The sequence below is a fragment of the Physeter macrocephalus genome, chromosome 2 (genome assembly GCF_002837175.3).
Source record: "Physeter macrocephalus isolate SW-GA chromosome 2, ASM283717v5, whole genome shotgun sequence".
NCBI lineage: Eukaryota > Metazoa > Chordata > Mammalia > Artiodactyla > Physeteridae > Physeter > Physeter macrocephalus.
The window spans coordinates 96493483-96516487 of NC_041215.1; the positions used below are offsets into that span (position 1 = coordinate 96493483).

At 34.7% G+C, this 23005-nt stretch overlaps 1 protein-coding gene across 1 annotated transcript in view; it reads right to left on the reverse strand.

Moving 5' to 3' along the window:
- Positions 1-23005, reverse strand: part of TMEFF2 (transmembrane protein with EGF like and two follistatin like domains 2) — a 251212-nt gene that overhangs the window by 101920 nt on the left and 126287 nt on the right. The window contains exon 5 of the mRNA XM_007101996.3: positions 14062-14158. Within this exon, the coding sequence (XP_007102058.1) occupies positions 14062-14158 (97 nt within the window). The remainder of the gene's footprint in view (positions 1-14061; positions 14159-23005) is intronic.

A 23005-nucleotide genomic window follows, 5' to 3' on the forward strand; every position in this document is an offset into this window, starting at 1 on the left:
TACAAGAGGGAAGAGATATGGGGATATATGTATATGTATAACTGATTCACCTTGTTGTAAAGCAGAAACTAACACACCATTGTGAAGCAATTATACTCCAATAAAAACGTTAAAAAAAAGAAAATGCAAGCCTACTGCCCTTGTGCACTGTACTTTATTACCATGTGTTGTTTCATCCTTAGTGCAAAGATTTTTTTCTCTTTTAAGACTGCGGTACAAGATATTAATTTGAAACTATACTTTTATTTGAGACAAACAAAATTTGGGGAAAATAGATACAATCAATGAATAAGTGGGTTAAAATTCCCAGAAGCTTGATTATACTAATAAAGGACTACAAATCCCATTATGAAGATTTTAAAAATATATAGTCAAATATATCTAGCAAATTATTGGTTATATATTGATTATCTGAGGAAAAATAGAAAAAGCAGAATTGATAGTAGGAAGTCTTATAAGCAACTGTATCTCTTAAGTCAAATTTCATATTCTAAACCCATAATCATAATTGTTAGGCTCTATATTATGATATATTTCTATTGTTTTGCATATTTTTATCTTTGCTTCTCATTTCTACTTTAATCTTTTAACTAAATATGATCAAAGCTAGGATATTTGTCATAAAAATCTGATCAGTGTTTTCCCACTTTGCATGAACTTGTGTAACAACCACATCTTTTATTCTTATTTAATAATAAAATAAAGTATTTACAGAAAAAAATGATATAAGGAAATGACACTTTATTGTCACAAACCAAGTCATCTGATTTCCAATTTGTTCATAAATGGCTTAGAGTAAATCAGAGAACAGTTCAAGAAACACTCTCCTAAGACCATCTGAAGACCTGGCACTCTTCCTTTCTCTGCTGCTTGAACAAATTATTTCTTTCTCAACAACTGCTTAGTTTTGTTATCTGTACATGGGAACTATAATCCTAGAAACTCATATGAAATATTTTAGGAGTTCTGCCTAATCTCTGGCTGAGATAACAATAATTAAGAGAAAAAGAGTAACAGACACATTGGCCATCAATCTTGTTTTAACCCTGCACCGAATCAGATACCATAATAATAACATATCTGGATATCATTATTCAGGTCTTACAGAGAATCACCTCTACAAATATAATCTCACAACTTTAGAATTTTATCATTAATACATTACATTAAGATACAATATAAGTAATTTTGTATAATTTATAAGGGAGTTATCAAGGATGTTGTATTTTATTTTGTTCAAAATGTTATTAAAGTCATAGAATATAAATTCTTGTGCCGTTCAGAACTTGTTAAAGTATCTTTTGATGAACTAGTGTCTTTTCTAATTACATCATGAGAATTATTCTTTTTCTTCCTTACCTTGAATTAGGGATACTCAGAAATACGGTTTTAGCATATTCTCTTAGTTTGATTTTTCTTTAAAATTACTTTTTCTATCCTACTTTTCTCCTTCTTTCTTCTCCTCAACATTGTTTTATTATTAAGTTCTTGAATTTTTTCTCTTATTTAAATAACTTCATTGTATTTCTACCTTTTGCCACCACTGATTCATATCCTTTGAAGAGCCTCCGATTTTCTGTGCTTTCTAAAGAGATGATTAGCCAGTATGAAAATCTTATTTCTGCATGAGGGTTAAAATACAGAGCTGTAAATGCTACCTTCTGGACACAATATACCATCTTTTCTAATTTAAAACTGATAGTAAAAATTTTAGGTTGAAAAGGAAAGAGGAACAATGCCACTGGGGCCACTGGGGATGCTTGTGAAGTAGGTCTATGTAGCTCACAGTAATTCTGTTCCTATCTTAGGTGATGTTTGAATTCAAAAGAACCATGGACATTATCTAGACCAACAACCTTATTTCCTATATTTTACCTATGAGAAAATGGAGTTTATTCTGGCATAAGGATAGACATATACATCAATGGAATAAAATGAGAGCTCAAAAATAAACCCTCACATACAGGGTCAACTGATTTCCTACAAGAGTGCCAAGAAAATTCAATGGAGAAAGGATAGTTTTTTCAATAAATGGTGTTGAAACAACTGATTATCTACAAGTAAAAAAATGATTCTTGACCCTTTCCTCCCTCCATATAAAAAATTAACTCAAAATGAATCAGAGACCTAAATAAAAGCCAAAGCTATAAATCCCTTAGGAGAAAATATAGGAGTAAATCTTTGTGACCTTGGGTTAAGCAAAACCTTCCTAGTTGTGATACCAAAACCACAAGTGATGAAAGACAGACAAATTGAAATTCATCAAAATTAAAAACTTTTGTGTTTTGAAAGGTATCACCACAAAAGTGAAAAGACAACTCCACAGAATGGAGAAACTATTTGCATATCATATATATTTGGTAAGAGGCTTATACCTACAATTAAAAAAAAAAAACTCCTACAACTCAGTAATAAATAAATACCTCAATTAAAAAATGGGTAAAAATCTGAAGAGATGTTTATCCAAAGAAGACATACAAATGATCAGTAAGCACATTGAAAAGAGACTCAACACAATTAGCCATCTGGAAAATGTTAATCAAAACCACTATCAGATACCACTTTATACCCACTTGGATTGTATTATTCAAAAAGATGGTAATAGTAAATGTTGGCAAGGATGTGGAGAAATTTGGATCCTCATACTTTGCTGCTAGAAATATAAATGGTGCTGCCACTTTGGAAAACTGTCTGGCAGTGCCTCAAAAAGTTAATCATGAGGTTACCATTTAATCCAACAATTCTACTCCTAGGTATATACCAAGAAAAATAAAAACGTATGTCCAAACTAAAACTTGTACTTACACACATATACAAACACACAAATTTGTATACCAATGTTCATAACAGCATTATTCATCAGAACCCAAAATTGGAAACAACCCAAATGTTCATCAACTAACTGATAAATGCATAAACAAAATGTGGTATATCCACACAATTAAATATTTTTCATCAATCAAAAAATAAAATATTGATACATGATACAATGAACCTTGAAAACATTCTAAGTGAAAGAAGCCCAGTCACAAAGGACCACCTGTTGAATGATTCCATTTATATGAAATGTTGGAATAAGGAAATCTATAGAGACATAAAGTAGATTAGTTGTTGCCTAAGGATGGAGGAGGGAAACTTGGGGAGGAAATGGGGAAGGGCTGCTAAGGTGTACAGTTTCTTTTTGAAGTGATAAAAATATTATGAAATTGATTGTGTTGATGGGTGCACAACTTGGTGAATATACTAAAAACAATTGAATTGTATACTTTAAATGAATGAGTTTTATGTGAATTGTATTACAAAATGACTGTAAATCTATCTATCATCTAATTATCTATGTAATCTAATTCGTCTATAGGAAAAAAAAAACAGAGACCAAGGGAAATGATGTGATTTTATCCAAGATGATACCTCACTTCTCTGAACGCAGTGGTCTTTCCACTATGTCATACCAACTCTTTTCTCTCTCTCTTTTTAAAATCTCTCTTGGGTAGCTTTGATGAGATAGTGGCATAAATCACTTGAGCCCTTCTCTTTACTACATGTTGATTACCCTTAACCTTTCAGGGGTTTCATGTATTTTTTTTTTTTGGCCACGCTGTGCAGCTTGTGGAATCTTAGTTCCCCAACCAGGGATCAAACCCATGCCCCATGCAGTGGAAGCATGGAGTCCTAACCACTGGACCGCCAGGGAATTCCCAGGGGCTTCGTGTATTTATCTGTCAAATGAAGATAACATTACCTGCCCTAACTACATCCTAGAGATATCAGAGGATCAAAGGAGAGGAGAAAGTAGGCTGAAAGGAATTAGGTCTTAATATATTAGAAGGTTTCCCTTTTCCTCTGGCTGTGCCTTAATGCCATGCGCATCTCAAAAGGGAAATACTTTCTCCAACAAAAGACAATTGTTAAAAGACTTATGAATTCAGTGTAAAACATACCATAACATATCTCCTAAGCATGTAATAATACACAAAAATGTCAAGTACAGATATATTGATCAATACAGGGCTTCTTTTTATTTATTTCCCCTCCCAAGTCTGACCATCCAATGTCACTGTAATGCAAGCATCTCTGTTGTATTTTTTTTCCCAAATCAACAAATCTTTTAGAGAAGGAAAAACATATTCAATTAAAATTAAACTGCATACTTCATTCAAATATAATTTTTATTTCTTTGTCATAATTGATAATTTGATGTTATATTTGAATGTCTTAAAGTAACATTTAAGTACATATCAATGTTTAAACAGAAATACATCACTAATTTCTGCTAAAGTGAAGATAATATTTTACTTCATTTCTTGCTTTTTCCCCAATTGTTGCACACTTCTCCCTGATATACATCTTTTAATATCTGCTGATTATAGGCACTTATGACTAATTGGGACCTAGCATTACTTTTATTACCCTGAATAATACAACTTTGATTATAGAAAGCTCATTTTAGGATGAGTTCAGAGAACAGAGTAAACTATTATGTAAAGATTCTGAAAAGACTGCAATGAATAAAAAAGAGCTGTGGTAAACAAACTTCAGAAGATCACTCATCCCAAGTGCATAGTCCTGAGTTCTTATGTTTCATTCATAGCTTAGTAGTGAAGGGATGAATGGACCCACTCCTGATTAATTTCACTTTGCATTGGGGAGGAAGCTAGAAAAAACAGATATTTGTTTCCTTTATTTATTTTCTTCTTTATAATATAATAAGCATTTAGTTCTTCAGCAGTATTGATTTTTCAATTGGATGTTGCATATAATTTTACAATTTGTTCAATCACTTATTAGATATTACACATACTGCTTATAGGGGCATATTTCTGGAACAGACTGATGTGGGCTGCCGAGGACTGCTTGCTGATTTGTTGTTTAGATAAACCAACATATACAGTATATTACTATTTGGGAGTAAACCACTGAAGGCCAGGAGCAGTTTCTACCCAATTTAAAACACCTGTGGGAGGACAGTTTCTCAGTAAATAATGCTTATACCTCAGAAAGCTATTTATTATGAATGCTCTGGATACAGACAAAGGAAGTGTTTTCAGTACACATACTGTCTAGCCTCTTGGAGTTAATTAAGAAAAATGTCTAAGGTAGACTTAGAGGGGATTTAGGTTTTGGTAAATTCTTTAGATCGCAAATGTTAGGACACTGCCCTCAACTCCATGTGTCTTGAGAAAGGCAAAAATTTTGAAAGAATAATTAGAATTTGGGCCCACAGAAATTATGTTCAAATCTAAATATATTACTCATAAATTTGTTTAGCATTTGTAACAATCTCCAAGCACAACCTCAAGGTTAAGTAAAATTTTCAAGAGAGAGGCTTTGTTGATATATAAAATATGATTCGACTCATCAAAAATACACACACGTGCATGTACACACACACACACACACACACACACAGACAGGAGGAAAACACACCTCCAAAATTTACGGTAATTATCTTGGAATGGTGGGATGACATTGTAATATTTCTAGGCTTTTGAAATTTCTATGATAAACGTGCAACTTTTATAATCAGAAAAAGCCACAGCAAATTCCATTTTAATGTAACCATTAAAACATAGATTGGGAAATAAGAGGCTTGGCATTATATATATATATATATATATATATATATATATATATAATTTTTTTTTTTTTTTTTTTTTGCGGTACGCGGGCCTCTCACTGTTGTGGCCTCTCCCATTGCGGAGCACAGGCTCCAGACGCACAGGCCCAGCGGCCATGGTTCACGGGCCCAGCCACTCCGTGGCATGTGGGATCTTCCCGGACCAGGGCACGAACCCATGTCCCCTGCATCGGCAGGCGGACTCTCAACCACTGCGCCACCAGGGAAGCCCCGGCATTATATTTTTAAGTGTTAAATAAAAAGATATAGCAGAGCATTGTACTAGGATAGGGATTAAAATCCACTGGCATATGGGCCATATTTATTTGCCATTTAATTTGGTGATTCTTCCCTCTTTCTTTATATCTCATAATTTCTATTCTTGCAGCAAAAATATGCATTTGTAATAAACCTTCCTTTACCACTTGGAAAGAAGCATGTAGTCCATCAGCTATTCCCAAAGATACTAAGGAATGAAGTCCCACCTTTCTTAACAAATGGCTTACTGAGCAGTGCCCGTGCTCTTCTGGGTTCCCCAATGCTCCTCTACCTTTTGCGTCACCCTTTGAAATATTGCTAGTAGTGGCACCAGCATTAAAGGAAGGGGGAGTATTATAATGGCCACTCTCCATGTTATATGCCTCTTTTCTGGATAAAAATCTAAAGCCTATCACTAGTTATAAATAATGTTCATCCTGGTTCATAATCAGGGTCGCTATTGCCTTACTTAAAACAAGCAAATTGAAGTTGAAACAGCTCTAAGAACCAGGTTTTGGTGAAGATATGTCTCTTCTCTGCAACCTCATGGTTAATAACCTTCTCAACCTAATTGGGCACACATACAGTCATAAGGATATTCTCCATAGATAATAATTCGATACCTCTACAGAAAAACACATAAAACCCACACAGTCTGCAAAAAATAAGGTGTATATATCTAATGGGAAAAAAATATTTCAAAGGACAATCGTAGGTGATGTGAACCTGTTAGTGGTAGACTTTATCACAAAGTGGTTGTATTTTCTATTTCAACAACAAAAAAGTGTGAAATTCTGTACTGAATATATCCAACATGTTATACGTGTATGGTATACACCTAATTATGCACGCTACACACACACACACACACACACACACACACACATGCAGACACATAATTTATGTTATTAAACATATGAGAAGATAATGAGTGGTGGTTAAGAGCATGGTGTCTGGAGTCAGCCTGGCAGGGTTCAAATCCTAGCTCTTCCACTTATTCATTGGCTTTGGGTGGTTTGCTTAACCTCTCTGTGTCTCCTTCCATGTAAAATGAGAATTATTAGTGTATCTAACTTCATAAGGTTAGCAGGAGGATTAAATGGCTCCATGGATGTAAACATTACCATGGTACCTGCCGCATAGGAAAGACATGCTTGTGAAAATTCTGTCATCTTTTGATGCTCACAATGAGATTCATGTTTTTATCTCTGAGACTGGGATGTTATGTTGTGATGTTGGAACATGGAGCGTGTATTTCCTGATTTTAAGGCACAGGAGTCTCTGACTAGGAATATACTAGAAACTGAGACTTAGAAAACTCAACACAAAATTGTGGATGAGAGTTTGGTGAGTGAACACCAGAAGTAAGGCAGGAGTAGCAGGGTATAGTCTACACAAGCAGGTAAAAGAGAAACAAGTAATGAAAACAGTTAAGTTAGTGGGAGAAATACAATCTATGCTTTGGAGTTTTGTTTCCTTTGTTCTGCCTTCATGTAATATTTCATTATTTTTATATAAAATTGAAGTTACCTGATTCCTACTGTGTGAGCTAAATAAAAATTGCAAAAACATATAAAATGTATTAAAGTTTTCAACACTTTATTCCTGTATTTTTTGATACTCTACACCAGATCCACATTTGCACCCATCACATCCTAATTAAGTTTCATTAATCATTGTGCGATAACTAGCACAGTTGAGGCATACATAATTACTGAGAAAAATTCAAAAGACTCTTCAGAACTTATGTGAAAATCCAATTCCTTTCTAAGTAAAGTAGCCCAGTACATAGAAGACCTGAGGTATGTCTTTGTTTGAAAGACCATGATTTATTTTCAAATTTCAGTTTTATTTAAAAAATCTTACTTTTCACAAAGCTCAACCCAAATTTCGAGGGTGGGTTAGTTGTATATTTTTTTGCTTGCCTTTTTTTGGAATGGCCTGCTGTGCATTTGAAGTGGCATCGTTATTTGTTCATCTTTCTAAGTAACACTTAAAGTGTTTAGATTCAGTTTGCAGACTTGGTTATTTACTGGCAGCTATTGGCAGAGGGAAGTCTGGGTCACAGACATGGCGTTTGTAGGCACAGACCATTGTACAGACCATGTTACAAATACTAGTCCTATTTATAATTGCACTTCTAAATTGTGTGAAATTTTTTAAAAGTACAAATTATTTTTTCTTGTTTAAGATAGGTGGATAAATACATAAAAGAAGGAAATAACAAAATCAAACTCAAATTTTTACATTAAGCCATAGACTTGCTAAAAATGTCAGCATTTTTCTTTTGCAATTATGGGAGTGGAAAGAGGTGTGTTTCCCCAAATATACAGCAGAAGCTGTATATTGCCCTCTTCTCTGGAAAAAGTTTCTGGGCAAATGCAAGTATTAAAGGAAAGAGATGTCTTTACCTTCAGACCCCATCTATACAAACAGACAATACTATGGCAGTTTTCAGAGGTGACAACACTGTCTTCATGGTGAAGGAAAGGCAATTTGAGGGAGGCAGCATCTTAACTACAGGAGTCTTAGAACTAAGAAGGTTTTCTCATAAAACCTACAACCCACCAAAACCTTAGATTTTCTGGACGAGACAGACCTATTTTCTGTTTGTGTGTGTGTGTGTTTTATTCTCTCCATGAGTAAACTCACATTAGAAGCCAGTCCTAATTATGGTAACCACTTTTACAGTTCTAAGGCAAGAGAGTAAAGGAAATCAATATAAAGAAAACACCCTAGGGGAAGACTGAATGAACTTGTAGTTCAGTAAAATTTTGTGACTAATCAGCATCTTCTTCTTTAGATCCCACATACAACCCCAAATGATATTCTTTTTACTCAGTAGAAAACAGTTGGAAACTTTCCAATTGCAACACAATCTTTTTTGTTCAATTGTCGACCAGTAGTAGTTTTAAAAAGAAATCATTTCTAAATCTTAAGAGTCACAGGTGTCTTATTTTTCCCTATCAAACTCAACCCAATACTGAAGTCAGCAGGACCTAATGCCTAATTTGCTTATATGTATGGTGAAATCTAGTGCCAAGGATCATCCTTGGCCATTGCCCCACTTCAAATATTCATGATTCTCTACAGTCAAAACGCATTAAAGGTGGGAATGATGCCAGCAACACACAGTCTTCCTAGTGACAAGGAGCCTTCTTAGATCAAAGGAGCAAGATGCTAAAGACTTCAAACTAAACTGTCTTTGTAAGAGAGGCTCACAAAAGTAATGCCAAATCTCACACCCTGTTTCAGTTATGGAACATCAGTGAAATAAAGGAAAAAATAGATGCCCACTCATTTTCTCTTCTGAACTCTTTTTACTGAACTACTTTGCTTTTCTCCTTTCTTACCATTGCAGTCAAACACAAGGATGTGATGCACTAAAACTGGAAAACATTATTAATGCTTTCAAAGACAAAATGAATGACTACTGAGGAATTAATAGCATTTAAGCCAATACGATTTCGCTAATGGGGCCTGAGTGGCATGTTGAGAATAATACAAGAGCAAAGTTAAAATGGGCACAGGAGCTATAAAGCATACATATGAAGCAAATATGCATAATGATTTAAGTTGTACCTTTATGTCATTTGTCACCCAGCTGCATCTGCTCTTACACCTGTGCTCCCTTCCTTGATCTATCTTGATACCCTGGAAATGGTAGGCCTGCAGCCAATTTCATACCCAGTCATTTCTATGATCAGACCGAGCTATCAACTTGTCCTTTTCTTATATTAAATCAAGCATCAACCCCAGGGCTCTGAACTACTTGTGACTGACAGGACCAACAGAAAGTTCTAGGATAATTACTTCTTAGGACTAGTTCCCAGTGCAAAGAGTTACTACTGACCTACTTTGGACTTACTGAAATAATTTATCAGGTAAAATAATTAAGGGAATATAAAGCTGTTTCTAAAACCAAGCAAGTATCAGAAATATTTGTTGAAATCATAAGTTAGTACTCCCAGTACTATCAGATGGGGCTTTATTACTTTGCGTCAAATTTATTATGTTTGACTTAGAAGCCCTTCTTTTTCTTTATAAATTATACTTGGCAGGAGGTATCTGAGAGTCTCTTTGACGTATAAATATATTAGTTTTGACCTTTTTTCAGTCTAGATATACAGAGAAACTATATTTTAAGCCCTTCTTTTCTTTGCCTTTTAACCCTTTCCCCATAAACAGGCATGCATGTCCCTTTGCACTGGTGTTCCAATTATTTTTGAGGTCCATCCTAAATAAAGAGATGCCTTGATATGAGAGTGGATATATCTGTGGTGTGGACCACTTACCATGTGGACTTTTAACTCTCTTTTGAAAGCATGATCCTTTCCTACATATAGGTAAATATCTATAACTGAAGAATCTTTTGTAGCAATGGTCTTTCTTTCCTATTGAGAAAATCTGACCATTTTCTTATTTCTACAGCCTTGATGTTCTCCATAAGAAGAAAAAAAAGGCAAGAGAAAAACCTTGAAAGGAAATCATAGAACATAAGGGAGGAGCTTGTATAAGCTTAATAAACCATCTGTTTTTCTCAAAATAAAGGCATTAAATTTTACATTATTAGTATCATGGTTTATCAATGTCATCCTCTATTATTTTTTCTCTTCCTCTACTCTCCTTACCCTTCCCCCATTTATTGTTTTTCTTCCCCGTGTCCAACGTACCTTGCTTCTTGACTCAAAAACTCATCTAACTATGAAAACAAGATCAGCTGATTGTGTACTGGCTTTTTAATTCTAACAAAGGTTTACCTTCATCTGGAAAATACCTGAACATCTTTGAATAGCTAGATTTACCCCTTGTGGTAAAATGTAAAATATTAATTTCTTAGGCTAGGGTTAAAGAAAAATCAGGAATTAATCTTTTACATTTGTTTCAATATTGCAGTTACAATAATAACATTATTTCTCAGTACTACTTATCCACATCTTGTTATTATTTCATAATGTATGGTTGAGGAACTTGTATGCATAAAATTGTAGTTTAGTTAATGTCAAGGGAAAAAATAAAACTAAACACTGACTTATACTATTTGTTCCCACATAGCATATGCAGTATTTTATGTTTGTGAGAGGACCTGGCCATGGTTTCATCCAGAATCAATAGCACAGCAAGCTCCCTTGATTCAGTTGACTAGTACTAGAGTCAGATCTGTCCCCTATTGCTTCTTATCTTACTTTATAGCCTCTTTCATTCCATGCCTATTTAATTTCATTTATTGCTTTATTCTTGTGTCCTTCAGCTGTTTCCAGTCTGCCCTTCATGGCCATAACTAAATACAGTATGTTAACATGAAAAGGTATTTATGTAAATGAAAATCAATATGCTTATCGTTTCAGCACCATTCCTTCTTGCTTACATTGGACATTTTAAGTACATTTTATTTGAACGCTAACAACTTTTCATTCTTGCCTGGGAAGTATAATGATCTTCTTGGCTCCCTGCCCCCTGCATCCCTCTAATCTTCACAGCTATGGCCACTTAGCTCCATCTGGAGGTTCAGCCTTATTCTGCATTTTGGAACTCATCTTGTCTCTAGGCTGGGGGCATACAAGATGTCCTAGCCAAAAGCTAACTGATTCAGCAACCAGTCCTCCTTGCTGCTGGCTTCATTCTGACCTTGTAATTTATTTCTGAGATCTAGGGGCTTGTCCCAGCCTTTTGTAGCCAAGGCTTGGCTTTGTACACCAGTTCTGGTAGGTGGGTATCTATCCAGTATCTGCCCCTGATTAGCTTTCCAGTTCCTTGATGACTGAGGTTCTGCCTTATCCTTCTCCTTGCTCCCTTTGTAACCGAATTTCTTTTCCTAACTCCAGTACCCATGGCTGTTGAATCTTTCTGATGCTACTTACCTTGCCCAAATCTGTATACCAGAGATCTGAACTTTTGCTAGTGACACTGCTTGCCTGAACATTTTCCCATTGCCTGCTGCAAGCTTCTCTCTTGTCACCAGCTCTAACCCTGCAGGTCTTCAGTCACTGGATCTAAGCTGCCTGCTGCCTGGCCATCTCATTATTCCAGACATGACAGGAAAGAAATACTTTAATTGCACCTTTGGTTGAATTGTTATGCTAACATCCTCTAGTTACTTTCACCTCATATCTTCATCTTGGCTCTGCCACTTAAACATTTTAAAACTCAGTTTCCTCTTTGCAAACTGATCATAATAGAATCTACTCTAGGGTATTTTGAAGATAACTGAGGGAAAAAAAAGAATGCATACAAATAGACTAAGCTCATAGTAAGAAATCAGTAATTTTTATCTGCTATTATTGTCTCATTTCTTAAATCTTTGCAGTTGTAAAGTGAAACCATGTCACTTAAAGGTGATCGTTAAAGAGATAAGAATGGAGAATGGAAAATTCTTAAGAAAAAATTAGGGACCCATGTGAATTTTTAAAAAGTAAAATAGCTGACAGCAAGATAATTTACAGCATTAAAAATAAAGTTGAGCTACAGATGTAGTCATCAGCAAACATTAAAACAAGATATTTTAAGGATACATTTCTTATCAATGTGTCTTAATATATAATGACTATGACTATACAGAGCCTTAAAGCATTTAGGGAGGAGAAAGATTCTCTAAGTCAGTCATTTATCTTAGAGCAGTATTTATACAACCATCTGGGGGAGTTTTAGACAAGTAAAGTTTTAAGCCCCACTTCTCTGAAATTCTGATTCATTAATTTTGACATGGAACTAAAGAATCAATGTGTTTTAAAAATTCCCAGCCAGGTTTGGGAATCATAAAGTTCATCAGCCATTAAGATGTCCAGGAGGTTCTTAAGAAAACTTATGTCTGTTTACCTCAAGATGGTCAAACCAGTGCATACACTCCCTGTCTTGACTCCTAGCTGACCATTGGCTAGAAATGTTTAACAGGTATGGAAATCCTACTGATATCTGCTTTTATTAATGGGTGGCTATTTCACGTGGCTAGTCAATAGCAGTGTTTATTGTAAGTACCTAGTTAGTTTACCCTAAGAATCTCAGTTTGCTCAGTTGGAATCCTCAATTTAATCTACATTCAAAAATATTCTAAAATGTTTTAAGTGCAGACTGTTTCATTCTTGCCAAAATTATCTTGCCTTAATTTTTTCTTTGTTTCTTAGATGAATTGACCCCTCCACCCACAAAAGTCTGATGAAAATTATTGTGTTTTTCCCTCAACTTTACTGAGATATAATTGGCATATAACACTGTATAAGTTTAAGGTGTACAACGTGTTTGCTACACTTATATATTGCAATGTGATCATCACCATAGTGTTAGCTAGCACCTCCATCGCCTCACATAATTACCAATATTTTGTGTGTGTGGTGAGAACATTTAAGATTTACTCCCTTACCTCCTTTGATCAAAATGATGGTTAACTGCTCTAGGCAAACACAGTCTGCATATTGAAAAAAAATGAAAGGACACCTGGTTGTTTTTCTGAAAGGTATGTGTGTAAAAGAGAGAAAGAGAGATAGAAAGAAAGAGAGTCTGCCTCTTTCCACTGTCATGACATACAAAGACCTTTGGGTTGCTCACTTTAGGTATGAGATCAGGGTAGGACCAATACACGTGGCTGCCCTAGAAGGCTAACATTTTGGGACCCATTCAAAATAATGAATATTATTCATAATCTGTTCAGCATATCTTTACAGGAGAAGCTGAGAATTGCTTGGGTGAAGGGAAAAGTTGATCCTACAGGGTGGCTCAAAGATTATTCCTTGCCCTACCATCTCCCTAATTCAGCTATGGGAGTGCATATGCATACCCTTTAAGTAAAATCTGTGCAGTTACCCAGACCCACCATTTTAGGAGCAGATTAGCAACTAACCATTGTTTCTTGACCATGCTTTTTGAGAGGTGTTCTGATAAGTATGATTTTTCTCTCCATCTCTTAACATTGACAGTATTTGGGGGTCTCGGTGATATCTTATTGTACCTTATCAAGTAATGCCCTGGGCAGCTGCTTGGCTGACCCAACTTTTAGTTCAGCTTCAGAAAGTCCTTGCTGTTATTGTAGCCCTCATTTTTTACCCCCATGAGAACTGGATAAAAACAACAACAACAAAAAAAAAAACAAAAAAAAACTGCTGAAAATATCTTCTTTTAGGAAATAATTGATAAAGTAAAAAGAAATTAATTATTGTCATTATTTTCTTTAAAAGAATAAAATAGCACATTACCAGACATCCTCAGCATCTTCATCACATTCTGCACCAAACTGGCAAATATCACAGGTGGATGTCTCCTTTTGACTGGTTTCTCCTGAGCCTTCATGGACTATAGGACAGAAGAAAGGGAACAAAAAGAATTCAGATAAGTGTGCATAATACCAACAACTTCAAGACTAATCTATATGAAACCTGCTACTTTTCCAATGGACTTCTTTGCTATTGGAGCTCCATTAAGATCGTCATATTCGGCTCCCTTCTTCCCTAAATTTGAAGAAAATTAACAATAATATGCTAGCCATTGGTATATGGTGAATAATTCTTTTTACAAGAAAAATATAACAAACGAGAGTGTACTGGATTTATCAAAATTGTTTGGCTAATAGACCATATGAAACAGTTACTTAATTAAAAGGGATTTAGATTGTTACTTGCCTAGAGGAAAAACCTAGTGTCTATAAAAAAATACTTGACATTTTCTCATTTTTAAATTATAGATTTTTTTTCATCCAAAGGCTTTAATACATAATTTAAAAAATTTAGATGGGCAGCCTTGACTTTTTAGATACGTCTTTTTCCCCCCTCAAGATGCTAAGCACTTATAAGGAAAAATATATTAATTATGTTTTTAGAAAACATCTTTTAATTGGTTTTTACAGTAATTTCTTGAATCTTACATAAATGTTGCACAGAGCTCATCATAGTGATTTTTTTTTTTTTTTTTTTTTTTTTGCGGTATGCCTCCCACTGTTGTGGCCTCTCCCGTTGCGGAGCACAGGCTCCGGACGCGCAGGCTCAGCGGCCATGGCTCACGGGCCCATCCGCTGCGCGGCATGTGGGATCCTCCCGGACCGGGGCACGAACCTGCGTCCCCTGCATCGGCAGGCGGACTCTCAACCACTGCGCCACCAGGGAAACCCTGAGCAACACTTTTGAGATGATGGATTACTGTTTACCTAATTAAAAACATATGTAGTTGGAAGCAAAAATAGTTTTGCTTATGGATGAAAAATTGCAACAACCTAAGTAGTGCATAGATAATCTTATTCCGTGGACATCTTATATACTAAAAACATGTGTTTAAATCGAGAGATCCTTAAAAAGTGCACTCTGCAAAAGGTCATGCATTTTCAGTAGAAAAAGAACAGAGGCAATTAAGTATGGCATTGGCTCCTAGCATTATGAAGCCTAATAAGATAACGTTTTTAACAAAACATCATTGATTAACATGCACCCTAAACCTAAGAAATTTAACCTTACTTATTTTATTTTAATATGATATTTTTCATAATTTGTTCTTTGTCTATTAACATGAGTTATTAATATTTACAAAAGCAAAGGTCTTTATTCCTTGATTTTCCAATTTACTGCTGTGCAAATGAGTGATTTGATTTACCAGAGGGAAAAAAAAACAAGAAGACACCTCTAAGAGAGTTCTCTATTTTATAGTTTTTCCAGGAAAGACAGAGAGATTTATTTTTTCCAAAGCAACATTTTTTCCCCTGTACTTGATTTGCACTGCACTTTTAAAAAGTTATGAATTAAACAGATCAACTTCAATTGCAAAAGTATTGATGCTATAGTTTTAAAATTGGAAGTCTAAAAAAATGGTGTTCCTCCCCAGAAAGAAGAAGGAATTTTAGACTCTGCTAAAATAGACAGCACTTATTATCCACTCTATTATTTTAATACAGGTGAGACCATTAGAGTAGACTATGGGATAAGAAGGAAGCTGGGGACCTCACCTCAGGGGGTACTGAACAGCTGAGGTCCATCTCTTTATCACTTTCTTACTATTAATGCAACACAGAAGCTGTTAATGGGAGAGAGATCCTTTTAGTGTTAGCAAGATTAGCAGCTTCTAGACTAAAACTTCCCATCACTCAGGAAACATACTAACACAACGGGAAGGTCCTTAATGAACAGTTATAGCCATTTATGGGCAGCCCTATCTTCTTTCGCAGCAGGGATCCTTGGTTAGGGATCTACTAGAAGTAATCCAGGGGATGAATCGTGCTACCTCAGCAAAACTAATAATAATAATTCTACTGGAAGTCACATTACATTTCTATAAAAGGGCAGTTATTGGTAGACTCGAGATGTTTGGAAATTCTCCGACACGGAGGAGTAAACCCAGAAGTAGCAGTAGCAAAACCTCTATCAATAAACGTTCTGGGAATAAAATGTGAAGCAATCACAGTGAAAAATAAAGTAAAATCTTTCCATATTTCCTGAAGCACAGATTTGTATCTTTGTAATAAACAAATCACTACACTGCTTTATTTAACACTATAGACCAAGATTCTTAAATAAGGGTGGGCTCAGAAGCTCTGGTAGATTTGGTTTGTTCATTTATGTATTGTTTTTTAGATAAATGCCCTGAGATATCCTAGGAGGTACTGAATTTGTAGGCTCGAGGCTTGGATATGTATCCTTTAAAAAACACATCCCTAAGAATCTCTGCCCTAAACAATACTGAAAAGACTTCCTCTGGCCCAAACATCTTTCTCATGCAGTGAATGTCTAGCACAGGACTTCTGTCACTTTAAAGTGCACAGGAAGCACCTGGAGGTTTTGTTAAAATGAAGATTCTGATTCAGTAAGTGTGAGGTGTAACTGATGCTGCTGGTCCACAGACCACATTTTGAGTAGCAAGGTTAGCACTGCATTTTTCCCATCACAATTCACAATTTATTAGTGGGTAGTGAAATGGAGTCAGTGGGTCACTATCAGCATTTTTGTAAACATTTTTGTGTACATGAAGCAGAATATACTGGAATAGAAAACACAGAGTGCATCTTATTTAGCAGGTTTTATTTTATACCACTGTTTTAGTTATACATATGTACATCCATCCAGCACTGCAATGTAAATTTCATTTCTTACTAAAGGTCACAGTCACAAAAGCTTGAACACTATTGATTTAGCACATGCTAGATGCTTAGAAAGTATGTGTTGAACAGGAGTGTTCCTTTTTCCTGTTCTTTTTACAGTATCAGAAACAGGAAGGATCGGTGCTCAATTATTTGCATTCATCCGCTGATTATGCAGGAATGAAATTCATTTATCCTAAAGTATTATTTTAACCATACACTTGTATTTTAAGCCTTTTATTTTGAGTTGTAAAGTAAAAAAAGAATTATTTCCCTTTATTCTATACAAACAGGTTTCAGCGTGTGACTGAGGGAAATTTGAGGAGCAAGGGAGGCAGAGCTCCTGAAAGCATATTATACCTAATATGCTACCCTACAGTTAAAACTGATTTAATTAATTCCTTTAAGAAGATTCTGGATTGGAGCATTATAAGAGATGATCAAATTGCCTCTCTCTCAAACTCTCCCTGCCCTCGTGGTTTCATCTGGAAAATTGTTACCAAAATTCCCTTATCATGACCTTGTTCTGGCCCAAATCAGTGGGTGTGCCCGCCTGCTGGGCCCAGTTCTCATCCTAACTCACTATAATGCCTCCTGGGCCTCTTATAATATTCCTAACCTATGTTATACTATTTCTGAAAACATGATGAAATATAATGTTCAAACACACAGTTATTCAATGTCATTTATTTGGTTCAAAATTTCATGAAAATTTACATTCAGTGAAATGCTCATATCTTTCAGTCAACTTTGAGGAACGCATGCCAAGACAAAGAACAACTCCATCATTCCAGAAAGTTTGCTTCTGCCCTTCTCAGCCGTTTCCCTACCACTACTATGTCTCTTCATATAGGCTGGTCAGTAATCCGATCTGTCACCACAGATGGACTATTTTAGAATATTACATCAATGGAATCATACAATATGTAATTATTGTGTTCAACTTCTCCCACTTGGCATCATAGTTTTTAAGATGAATTCAGGTAGTTGCCTGTATCAGTAGTTTATTTCTTTTTATTGCTTATTTTTCCATTTTCTTGTTGAAGTACATCTTGTTTCCAGTTACTGTCTGGAAACAATAACTGAATATTTATGAATAAAGCTGTTGTAAATATTCTTGTAAAAGACTTTTTGTGCACACAAGTTATTTCTCTCCGACAAATACCTCACAGTGGGATTATGGTATTCAGATAGCCATACCAGCTTTCTTTTGCTTATTGTTTCTGTCTTTTTTACTTTCAACCTCCTTCTTAACTTATGTCTAAAGTTTGTTTCTTGTAAACAATATATAGTGGAATGTCACTTTTTTATCTAGTCTGAATCTGCCTGCATTTAATCAGGGTATTTAGTCCATTTACTTTAATGTAATTATTGATATGTTTGGTTTTAAGTCTCCCAACTTGGTGTTTGATTCATTTTTTTAAAAAAATTCTTGGGCTTCCCTGGTGGCGCAGTGGTTGAGAGTCCGCCTGCCGATGCAGGGGACGCGGGTTCGCGCCCCGGTCCGGGAAGATCCCACATGCCGCGGAGCGGCTGGGCCCATGAGCCATGGCCGCTGAGCCTGCGCGTCCGGAGCCTGTGCTCCGCAACGGGAGAGGCCACGACAGTGAGAGGCCCGCGTACCGCAAAAAAAAAAAAAAAAAAAAAAAAAAAAAAAAAAAAAAATTCTTGAGTTACAGAAATTTTTAATATATTTTTGGTACAAATTTTTGTCAGATACATGTATTGGGATATATTTTCTCAGTCTATTTTCTTGAACGTGTTTTGTTTTTTTTGTGGGTGTGCAGAAATTTTTATTTTGATGAAATTAATTTTTTTTCTTTTATGATTTGTCCTTTCTGTGTCATTTCTAAGAAGTCTTCTACTCGAAGCTCATGAAGATATTCTTCTATGCTTTAGTCTATTCCCCATTTTTATTAATTTTAAAATTTTACTTTACATTTAAGTTTATGGTCTATCTAAAAATTGGATTTTGCGCATGACGTGAAGTAGAGGTTGGGGTTCTTTGTTTTTACCACGTGGACATGACTTCTCTCTCTTGACCTGTCAGTGTGGTGAAATATGTTGATTGATTTCCATATGTTAAGGCAACCTCACATTTTGGGGATAAGTCAAACTTGATCACGGTATATAACCCTTTTTATATATAGCTGGATTTCTTTTGCTAGTATTTTGGTAAGTATTTTTGTGTCTATGGTTCACAACATATGCTGGCTGTAATTTTCTTTTCTTGTGTTGTTCTTATTTTGTTTTATTATTATGCTTAAAATGGCCTCATGATATGAGTTGGGAAGTGTTCCTACTTCCTCTATTTTATGAAAGAGTTTGTGGAGGATTGGTATTATTATTTCATTTCTTTATACAAGGCTATTTAAATTTTCTATTTTATTGCTTCCTACTCTTATTATTTCCTTTATGCTATATACTTAAGAGTTTATTTTCTAGTTTCTTAAAATGGAAGAAGTGCTTGATTTTATACCTTTCTTATTTTCTAATATAGGTATTTAAATCTGTATATTTTCTCCTAAAGACTGCTTTAGCTGCATCCCACAAATATTAATATGTTGTGTTTTCATGTATTTTTGTGAAAATATATATTGTAATATCCTTTAAGATTTCTTCTTTGACCCAAGGATTATTTAGTAGTGTATTTTTTTAACCTCCAAATATTTGAGCGTTTTCAAAGGTACATTATTTTTATTTATCTTTAATTTAAATATCCAAAATTCATTGGGAATCATTTTAAATATACAAAAGGGTTGTGTGGTCTTAAGGACACAGAGAAATGCAGGCTTCCAAGAGCCACTCAAGGTCTTAACATTAAAAGGAAAGTAATAAACTTACAGCATAAGTTTCCATTAAATTCAAAGGACTTTAGAGTTAGGTAGGAAGACTTTTATATCTGTTTACTTCACCACCCCCCCAATGCAAAATTCAATCAAATGATCAACCTGGATGAGAGTTGAAATAAAAAGTAGATTGTGTGAGCTGCAAGAGTAAATTGTTTTGAAGTCCTGAAAAGTCTGAAGTATTGAAAAGAGCTCAGCCTGATTGTCCAGGCTTTTAAACAAATCTCTCTGGAGTTTGACAGCTCTATGTCTCGTGTTCAAGATGTTATAAAAAAATCCATCCATGGTGATCTGTCCATCATGGTTAAAGAAAATATTCTGTTTAATTTAAGTCCTTTGAAATTTATTAAAACTTGTGTTTTATGGGCCAGAATATGATCTATCTTCTTGACTATTCCATGTGCATCTTAGAAGTTGTAACCTCTTGTGGGGAGTGATTTTCTATAAATATTAATAGCTTAAGTTGATGGTCCAAATCACCCATAACTGTCTTGATTTTTTGTTTAATTGTTCTATCTATTACTGAGAAAGGTGTGCTAAAATCTCTACTGGTGACAGTAAAACTGTTTCTAGTTCTCTTTTGTTTTGTTCTTTTGTTTCATCTTGTATTTGGGAGCTCTGATATTGGGTTTATAAACATTTAGTAGTCTTATGTCTTCTTTAATAAGTGACCCTTTACCATTATGAAATGCACCCCTTTACTCTCTGGTCACACTATTCATCTTGAAGTCTACTTTGTTCTGATATTCAGATAACCACACCAGCTTTCTTTTGCTTATTGTTTCTGTCTTTTTACTTTCAACCTGTTCATTAAGTTATGTTTAAAGAGTGTTCCTTGTAAACAATATATAGTTGGATTTTGCTTTTTTATCTAATCTGGATATGTCTACATTTAATCAGGGTATTTAGTCCATTTACTTTAATGTAATTATTGATATGTTTGTTTTTAAGTCTACCAACTTGGTGTTTAATTCATATTTAGCTAATCTTTTTGTTTTCCTCTGTTTCCTTTTCTGCCATGTTTTTTTTAGGAAAATCAAATATTCTGTGGTATTTATTTTGTCTTATCTCTTCTAATAATTATTTTGTTATATTTTTGGGTTATTATTTTGATGGTTGCTTTAAGGATTACAATATACAATTTCAAATTATCCTAATCTGTTACTTCATGAACAATTTAAAAACTTTATTAAAATACTATATTTTTAATTACCATAGTCCACCCTTTGCATTCTTTTTGTCATATATCATACTTCTACCTGTTCTATAAAACTCATGTTCCTTTTGAAAATTAGTTTTACTTTAAACATCCATCCTACTCTAATTTCAAAGGAAAAAAGCCAGAGATGTCAGTGGTAATGGAGACTCTTTCCTGTCATCATTAAATGATTATTTAGCTGCTGACCTGTATTTGCTCTAACTTTTCAAGACTTATGTATAGTCTCACATTCTCCATGGAAGACACTATTGTCATATGACACTTATAGTAGATTGAATTATTTTCCCAATAAAAGGATTATACATTCCTCTCCATAGCCATATGACTTGAAGTTCCATGATATCACTGATAGGCTTATGACTTGTTTTTGCCATTGAAATGTCAGTGGAAGTGAGAAGATATATAAAAGACAACATGTGGATTTCTACTTTCTTGCTTGTTCCCTTTGCATAAAAGAAGACACATCCAGAATAGGAGCTGTTTCTTCAACCAGTCCCATAATGAGAAGATATATAGAACAGGGCCATAGTTGACCACAGCCATGGGAGCAAGAATTATGTCACTTACTGATGCTGTAAGCCTTTGAGGTTTTGAGGTCGTTTGTAACTATAGCTTTACCTAGTGAAAGATGGCTAATAAGACATGAATTAATGTTATTAATAAATGCTAAGGAAATATTTTCACATCATTTTCCACACCTCATATTTTGGTAGCATTACTATACAACCCTAGATCTGCTTTTAATTGTCTCCAGATCTCCCTTTGAACTTCTTACTATTTCTTTTCTATATTAGCATATATTCTGCAATAGTTAAGCCATGTTTATTCTATTATATTTTCATTTTTTCCCAACATAGCACTACCTTTCCCAGTCTATTCACGATTCCCATTTTATTCTCCATGTAGCTCTAGCACATCACTTTGACAGATATATAAGTTGTCCCATTTAAATTAGGCATAGAATACACATTAAACATAGTATATGCAGCAAAGGAAGCCATAAACAAAACAAAAAAGCAACCTACAGAATGAGAGAAAATATTTGCAAACAATGCAACTGACAAGGGTTTAATTTCCAAAATATACAACAACTTATACAGTTCAATATCAAAAAAACACACAACCCAATCAAAAAATGGGCAGAAGACCTACATAGACATTTCTCAAAAGAAGACTTACAGATGGCCAACAGGCACATGTAAAGATACTCAACATCGCTGATTATTAGAGAAATGCCAATAAAAACTACAATGAGGTTTCACCGCACACAGGTCAGAATGGTCATCATCAAAAAGTCTACAAATAAAAAATGCTGGAGAGGGTGTGGAGAAAATAGAAATAGATTCACAGACATAGAAAACAAACTAATGGTTATTAAAGGGGGAAGTGGAGAGATATAAACTAGAAATTTGGGACTAAGAGATACACACTACTATATATAAAATAGATAAACAACAAGGACCTATTGTATAGCACAGGAAACTAAATTCAATGTCTTGTAATAACCTATACTCGAAAAGAATCTGAAAAACAATATATATATAACTGAATCACTTTGCTGTACACCTGAAACATTGTAAATCATCTATACTTCAATTAAAAAAAAAACCAAAAAAACCCCACAAAAAACACACTATAAATATGCATAAATATAGGCCCGGGACCAGATGGCTTCATAGGCGAATTCTATCAAACATTTAGAGAAGAGCTAACACCTATCCTTCTCAAACTCTTCCAAAATATAGCAGAGGGAGATGAACATAGATGCAAAAATCCTCATCAAAATACTAGCAAATAGAATCCAACAGCACATTGAAAGGATCATACACCATGATCAAGTGGGGAATGCAAGAATTCTTCAATACATGCAAATCAATCAATGTGATACACCATCTTAACAAATTGAGGGAGAGAAACCATATGATCATCTCAGTAGATGCAGAAAAAGCTTTTGACAAAATCCAACACCAATTTATGATAAAAACTAACCAGAAAGTGGGCATAGAGGGAACCTA